Source organism: Saccoglossus kowalevskii, chromosome 1 (genome assembly GCF_978046115.1).
Source record: "Saccoglossus kowalevskii chromosome 1, keSacKowa6.1, whole genome shotgun sequence".
Lineage (NCBI taxonomy): Eukaryota > Metazoa > Hemichordata > Enteropneusta > Harrimaniidae > Saccoglossus > Saccoglossus kowalevskii.
This window is the reverse complement of record NC_140641.1, coordinates 31,001,561-31,010,100: the sequence shown is the minus strand read 5'-3', so window position 1 is coordinate 31,010,100 and position 8,540 is coordinate 31,001,561. Positions and strand designations below refer to the sequence as shown.

The window sequence follows — 8,540 nt, the reverse complement described above, 5'->3', positions numbered from 1 at the left end:
ACACCTGATGAGATACAACTTCCGGTGTGTGCTCACACGTGATGTGCGTAACTCCAAAGGTTACGATCCGTAATGGCAAGGGCACAGTTCCAGAAGCCGTGCAAACACGCGAATTTGGTGACTTCTCAAAACACATGACCTCCAATCGGAGTCGTTTGTTCGGTCACAGTCCCTCAACAGCCAACGTCGTGGCGTGGTACACAAACGTGCCATCGAGGTAAAACAAAATTATCTCATTGCAACAGGGCAGTATCAACCGGAACGTGTCATGGTATTAGGGTTAAGGTCGGGTCAGGTATGATCAACGCAAATTGCAAACATCAAGTTGGTCCATGCCCAAGATGTACACTTAGGAAACTCGAAAACGACCGTATCAGGTCTATGGAATAGCTAATTATTATTAATTTAATTGAGATTTTATGAGAACAATATTTTGAAATGTCATTTGTATTACTAGATGGCGACTTTGATTGAGATATTTACTTAAATTTGCATTTACAATTTCAATCATAATTTTGGTTTGAATTGGGATTTTAATTTTTTTTTGAAATTTAACTCACATTGATATTGACTTGAATTTGCATTTAAAATGTTATTTGCATTGAGATTTAAATTTTGATTTGCATTTTTAAAAAATGACTTGCATTGAGATTTCGATTAGGAGGGAGGTTCACGGTCACATTTAAACAGATATCACGTTTTTGAATTTTAAGCAAAACTCCAGTAATCCATGTGTCGATTATGATGTGACTTATTTTTTATTTGCAAATTATGCAATGTTTTGTCGACTTTTTCATAAAGTTACAACCGAAATGAAATACATATATCAACAATAAAAAACACATATGAGAGCGCAAATCTGGTTTTCCAATCGAAATTTAATTCACGACTCTTTGTGGCTATATTTACAGGTCAATGTGACAACAGCGTCAGAGATGGCTTTTGAATTTTGAATGCACGGACATTTAAAAGCGGACACAATGTTCACCCGAAGTATTTTCTGGTTTCCTGACTATGGTAATGTTCGGATATTGAAAACAAGTTTTGTATAATCAGTGACCCTCTTAGAATTGCTATTCAATTGCGTAAATTTCTGGGATACTGAATGAAAATCGTATTTTATATTGCTTGGTTACAGAAGATCGACTGAAAAAGAAATACATGTTTGTCATTCGATTTTATTCTGCCGGGTGCAAAGGATTATTGTGGTTTACTTTAAACAACATTTCAAATTTTCTGTATGTTCTCAGTTTATTTTTATTATCATTCAATTTTAAGGGTGAATAATTTTTTCTTTTAATTTTATATGATTTTTTTATGCTCAACATTTCAATGATGTCTCACTAATTGACTTCTTACATGGAGGTAAAAATATCTATTTAGGTCAAAATATATATCTATTTTCACCTCCATGCTCCTTATAACAATTAACTATATACTATTATTTATTCCGTAAGATTAGATCACTCTAATATACTTGATTTTACTGATAATTGATGAGCTGTTTTTGGGAGGTCCTCTAACTTTACGTATATGCCCATTATAGTGGGTGTTTCTCCTCACTCCCACAACAATTCTGCAGAAATGTGAACAAATATCTTCAACCTCAAATTCTGAATATTCAATGTTTTTTTTCCAAATTTGTATGAATCGTTTAAACAACAAACCCGCCATTATTCGTTCGGGTTAAGACAATCTGGAAATTCATGTATTTGCGTGTTGTCGTTTGCTCGTGAAATTATATGGATTAATGTAATGCAAGCGTTCACGACACGCTATCCCTTCTATTCATATCTTTCTTTGCGAGCCACCAATGAATATATTATAATTGAAATAAAAGACTCCGCACTACTCATTATTGCATGACACCAGGACCCGGATGGGATGTTCCCTTAAATAATGGGCTCAACTGTATTTGTACCGCCTATTATTGCTCACGTATCCGTTTTTGCCCTAGTATGTTACCAATAATGAATCCCCCCCTCACCGTGACAGCGCCACAATAGATGAGGGTTTATGGAATGATAATATGTGAGGCGACGCATATTGGACCCTTCTTCGAATCAAATATGATGTTGTGGACGATTTGTTATTGTTGATATAATTCACAACTATCAGAAATAATTTAGAATAAAAAGAATTTTACTTCCGAATAGTGGTTTACGTTATCATGTGATAATGTAAAGCTATGACGTCATAAAACCTTTTATTATGATAGAGATTATTTATGATAACATCTATAATTGGCAGCGCGTCATTCTGATGAGTTAGTTCGATTAACTCGAATTTCAGTGCTGTTAATTATAATTTGGCAAAGTTTTGGTACCCCGATTTTTGCAGCTCGAACAATGCAATTTAGCACAGGTTTACCGCTGTGAAAATTACTAGTAAACCTTACCCGTTCACATGACATGTTCGAGATAAAGTCGAAGGCATTTACGAACCAAGTACGAATGGGAACTGAAGAAACCATGGTTGTGTCTATTTACAATAAGATACTAAACACATTAACACATACATCGATGACTTTATTACAGATCAAATGTCAAACATAGATGCTTTATCAGCAACGCTTACAGAAAAAAGAAAACATCGTAAATTGTTAACCCATTATGACGATTTGGTAGATACTCACATTATGAACACTATTATTATTATTATTATTATTATTATTATTATTATTATTATTATTATTATTATTATTATTATTATTATTATTATTATTATTATTATTATTAAAACACTCGGTACGTAAAACCGGTGCTATCAAAGATATACAAAACTAAATGTACAAGCCTAACAATATAAAAACATGATTGAAGTTTCACGTGGAAACGGGGAGTATTGTGATAAATCATTCAAATATGATCGAATAATGACGTAACCATCTCCAGCAGTGGTCAAGTGGTCGCCGTTCTTATTCAAACTTAAGTTTCCACATACATATGAAAACACTTATTACAATCGTAAATATATTATATGCAAACATAGACCTTGTTTTCTAAGGTCTATGATGCAAATAAGTAGTATAGTAACAATACATCACATGATGAAATATACAAATCAATGCTGTTGTAACATCCACGAAATGTACATATACGAGTTGTTTGTAAACTTAAGAACTCTTTTTTTTTTAAATAGTAGATTCAACATTCAAACAGTTAAACAATGAAAGGGTGAACAATTGAGAGTGTGTTTTTTTCAATGATGTGGGAAGCTTACTGTAACACAGTGACATTCTATACCGTAAAACACTGAGTTAATGAAATCAATCTAAATAAAGTAAAGTGCAAATAAATCGCTTCGATTTTGACCTAACAATTTAATTTAAGATTATCGTTGAGATACGCGTAGGGCATAATTTTGATACATACCGAGAATTGGATATTTTGATGCATACATTTTACTAATTGTTAATTGTTTCAACTATTAGGCCAGACTTGTATTATCCCTTGTTTCGCGAACCCGCCGAATGAACAAGAGCCGAAAGTGAAATAAAAATAAAATTTTATTTCAGCGTAATTTCTCGCGCCCGCCGACTTGTAAGCGCAAAAAATTGCTAAAAAAATATTATTTTTATCTTCATTTTTTTACCGTCCGCCGCATAACAAATCCAAGTTGCATTTTCGTAGGAGTATCATGATCAAAGTACCAAAGTCTCGCGCAGATGAGAAACAAGGTTATACATGGAATAAAATTGTATTTCATTTCTTCTCTCCGATCAATGTTCTCACTTACAATTTATTGAGAATCACACAAATCTAATGGAAAAAAAGAATTAATTTTATTTTTTTTCCGCCCTCCTCAAAAAAATTGCCTTACAAAAACTCGAGAAACAAGGAATAAAAAAAGTCTGGCCTTAATTTGTCAAAACAGTCGGAAAAGGGATGTTGAATGTATTTTAAGTTGGGCGGTTTTGAAGCATTGAGTTCAAAGAAATAAATATGCCAATAATTACAGCATCGAATTTTAATATAGTAATGTTAACGTTGTGATTAGAAAAAAACTATATAAAGGTAGTCCTGGTATCCTAGCAACCGTAGTACACCTTGTTCCTTATGAAATAGCAAATAAGAAATATGAAATATATCGAAAAGCATTCATGTTTTCCTTTTTTTTCAATTGTGATATTCTCAGACACCATTAGAACTCTTACAACTTGAACATGATTAGAGCATGGATACACTATCTTGAGAAAAAAGAGAAAGTAAGTTTCGAAGATGGACGAGAACTGTATTTTATGAGGCTATACTTTGAGGAAGATATTGCACGGTGATCTATCATGAACGTATTTATGCAGTAGACAACTAAGTATTCGTTCGATAAATCAATTGAATTGTTCAATACAATGAACTAATGCCATACAATGTGCAACAAAACCATCATTTCCAGTACACATAAATTATACTCCATTTTGGTCTTTAATATGCCATATCAAAGAACAATATCAACAACAAATACGCGTGTTCGTTCATAATGTATCTTCAAACAAGAAGTATCCACAACGGTGTATTTTACTCGACATAATCATGAATAATCACGTGCTACCTACATCTATATAAAGTATTATACACAGAGCACGTTGCGACTAATGAAGGGAAGATTTTATAATAGGTACGACAACTGTGTTTTGCGTTCTTGCTTTCAACGCAAATGAGAACAGTTCGCCCGTGATATCAAAATTCATTATTTACTTACTAGAGCATGTGTATGGGATCCATTCATTCAATAAAACTGTCATTGTCATTAATTCTCATGTGGATAATTGGAATGCATTAATAATTGTTTGTTTGAAATTGAACATCACAAATGCAATGGTATCTGACTCATAAACATACTCCTTTAATAGACCATTTTCCGTTCACTGCGAGAATCACGCGTTATGCGTGAAATCGAACGTAAAAACAGGACAAACAAAGGTCATAGCGTCGTAGTCGCGTCAAACATCGCGTGGGATTCGACAAACGCGAAAGTATTTCGGGGACATTTCCATGCTTAATAATGTGCTGTCCACATTTGATGATAGGCAATTTCGATTAAGTAAGGGTATTCGGAAGCAATATTCCTCTGTCGAAGATTGGCCGGTAAATGTAAGCTACGAAATAAAGAAATTCTAGTTCAAAATCAAATCGTTCGATTTTTGCGGCAGACGTTCGACGCGCGTCTTTCATGCATCTCGCGAGATCTCGCAATTGTACGGAAAATCACCTATTTGTATTGTTTGAACCCATGACACACGAAGTTTAAAATCAGTGGCACATTCTAGTAGACATACAAGTTTTTGAAAAAGTTGCTTCAGTACTGCAATGCGTTGTATTTTGTTTCAGCAGGATTAATGTGTATTTCACGTAATGCAATAGTATGTAGTTCGAATATATGAAAATGACATGACAAAATCTTAAGAAACTGTCTCGCCAATAGTTTATAGACGGGAAAGAGGGGTTATTATTATAATTATACTGAAATAGTCCATACTACTGTGTTCTCATAATTTTCCCGGCACTCGGCCATAAAGGTTTCGGGTCATGAAGATGGGAAATGCCCAACTGGTTCCGGGGACGGCTCAAGTGTCATTCGACTGAGATATTGTGCGTGGGGGCAGTTTCGCTTGTCTGCCAGTCGTTGTCAGCATCATATCCCGAACCGCAGAATCGGAGAACTTTTCGATATACTTTTCTGATATCAGCGCGAAATGCTCTATTAGACAAGCTATAGATAATGAAGTTGAGAAAGCTGTTTGAGAAAGCCAACCACATAGAGAAAAAATGTGCCTGCGGGTAATGTGGGTGCTCCCCGTCTTCCTGTTCTCCTCCGTTGTTTGATGCAAAGACAGAACTTTCTTGAATTTGTAGTGCTAACCATGGACTCCAGCATACGGAGAAACCTAGCACTACTAGAAAGGATTTCATGGCGTTCTTCCTCCTATTAGTTGTAGAATGGGCTCCATGAAATCTTTGTTCTTCAATGTCTGTTTGTCGGGCGGCTTTATAAGCGACACGAAATATATGATAATACGTGAACGTTATGACACTAAATGCAGGCACAACAACGATGCCAATCATGACGTACGAATATACTAATTCAGATTCCCAGGAAACGTTACAGACCATTATATCAGCGTAGTATATAGTCTTGACAAGTTTTAAAGGAGTGGCGCTACAGAGACAGATGCCCACGATCCATTTGATGATTATGATATTGCGTGCCTTCTCCGGTGTCATCAAAGCGTGGTATCGTAAAGGTTTGGCAATGGAAAGGTAGCGATCAACTCCTATAAGTGCCAGTGAACTCACAGAGATACACGAAAATAGTTCGGTAAAAAACGAAGCCATAATACATAAATCTTGCCCATATGGCCAGTCGTTGATAACGGAGGGGTAGATGGAGAAAGGCGTAACAAGAACGCCGATGCCAAGATCTGCGCACGCCAGCGACGCCATGAATCGCCCACTGGTGTTAGACAGTGATTTTCCAAAGAGCATGACAGCTAAGACTAAACTATTGCCGCAAATGATTGTTACTGTGACAATGATGATAAATATTGGTATGATATAGAACGGATCGTTGAAATAAGCACTTTCACGGCCAAATATGTCGATGCCATCCACCGTAGTCGTGCCGACTTGGTTGTCATCCAAATTGTGATGTGCTGTGTTCGACATATGCATCTTCGTTCTTGGGTCCGGTTAGATTCTCAGTTTTGGTAGACTATACGATCAACCCAAATCTGTGGTTGGATATATTGACCCACCTACCGTCGTCTTTGTTCCCGGCTTGGCAAGTCAGTCTACCTGGACAGGCAGATCACCACTAGGTACTATAGTCGCCCAGGACTAAACATGAACCGTAGTCTCAATACAGTTCTTCGTTTTGTGGATGAAGTTTCCAATTTCCGTGAAGGGAAACTGGTGTGTGTTAGCCTGTCGCTGAAATGAGGATATATTTATATGATTTTTATGGAATACTTCTTATAGTAAAAAGGTGTTGACGAAGTGTTCACACGTAGCGCTTCCTTCTTTTATTGGTTACTAATGAATGTAATCGTGCGATCACCCCGTTAACAAGGGTTCCGCTAAACACCACACCTTCATTCACGCAATATCACTATAACAAATGATAGTGACGTTATCAAGAAGCTAATTAGTTAAAGCGGGAGGGTCGTCACCTGCGCACGCGCGGGAATTGAGTTCCAAGGGACGATAAAAAAACACGCTAAGAGCGCAAAGGGTCATAGGTAGACGCTTGTTTGTAAACAATGACACGCTATGGCCACCTAACTCATGCGCAGGTGACGACTCCCCCGCTTTAAAAATTATAGAATACTAATTATAATTGCATCGCTAGTAAGTATAAATATATTTATGCATGTGTTTAGCAGATAAGTGTACCAATTAACGCTTATACCTGTACATACTTTCCACAGTCAAACACACTAATTGGAACGACGACAATGATATGTGGTGTAAATATATTGTATATGAGTATATTGTTATAGGGAGGTGATAGCTATTAAAGTGACAATTATAACACTCGTATGACAATGCAGAAAATGGATAAATTATCCAACCCCGGCTAGTTACTGGATTCATCAGCCTCAATAACATTAATGGGGATACTGCTGCAAATTTGTTATTTTATTTTCCAGCTTAGAATCAAACGAATACGACTCATGTTTCAACTGCTCGTATGCGTAACTACATAAGTGAATTACCAGACAGATTGGGAAATCAACGCGCTGCCAATTGAAGGAATGAGCAAACAAACGAACGAATGGACGGACAAGCGAAAGAACAAACAAACAAACGTATCATAAATTAGGACGCTCACTTGAACAGTTAGCAACATTCAGTGATATTATGTAAAATAACATGACGTATAGTATGCTTGCGCCCAAAAGTTTGCAATTATGTTATATAATGACGGCTTATATAGTTTTTTGTACCCACATTGTTATTTCACAGTTATCCTCGGGGGCGAAGCTACGTCACAAGACGTTCCACGTTGCTAAGACGCGCACCACTGTACCATACATTCCTGTGCGCGCTGCAATTTTGAAGTAATCCTGAACAACCAAATTTATATATGTTACACATGCAGGGCTAACCTTGTTACACTGTTTAGGGGAGTTTCAACAACCATCCCAAAGTACCGATTTCTGCGATTTTTGGCCTTTGTTTTCACCTCGATGGTTGCCAGGCACTGAAAATGCCCGGATGTCCGCCCGAGGATGTCGCGCCCTCTAGCGGCAAAGCGCCTATGCCTATGCGCCTATGCTAAGCGGAATATAATGCCACTACACTACACTACAAATACAAAAGAAATATATGGACGTAAATGAGTGAAACTATGGTCGTTCAAAGCGTCGATATCATTTTAATCTGTAGTAGCTGTCCATCAGTAAATATTATGGTTTTGAGAGATTTGACTATATTCTAGAAGAAAAACTGCTACACAGCTACTCTACTGTACATGTGTCGATTTGAACGACAGTCTGTCAACTATATACGTCATTTTGATATTACAGAAGAGCTACGTCATTA

General features: G+C 36.5%; 1 protein-coding gene across 1 annotated transcript; it reads right to left on the bottom strand.

Moving 5' to 3' along the window:
* Positions 1 to 5,570: 5,570 nt before the first annotated feature.
* Positions 5,571 to 6,668, bottom strand: LOC102802527 (putative G protein-coupled receptor 21). The gene has a single exon (XM_006812172.1). The coding sequence runs from the start codon at positions 6,666 to 6,668 to the stop codon at positions 5,571 to 5,573; it is 1,098 nt and encodes a 365-aa protein (XP_006812235.1).
* Positions 6,669 to 8,540: the final 1,872 nt, after the last annotated feature.

What these genes read in the sequence shown, in the direction of transcription:
- LOC102802527 (XM_006812172.1), bottom strand. Translation starts at nt 6,668, where the DNA reads ATGCATATGTCGAACACAGCACATCACAATTTGGATGACAACCAAGTC.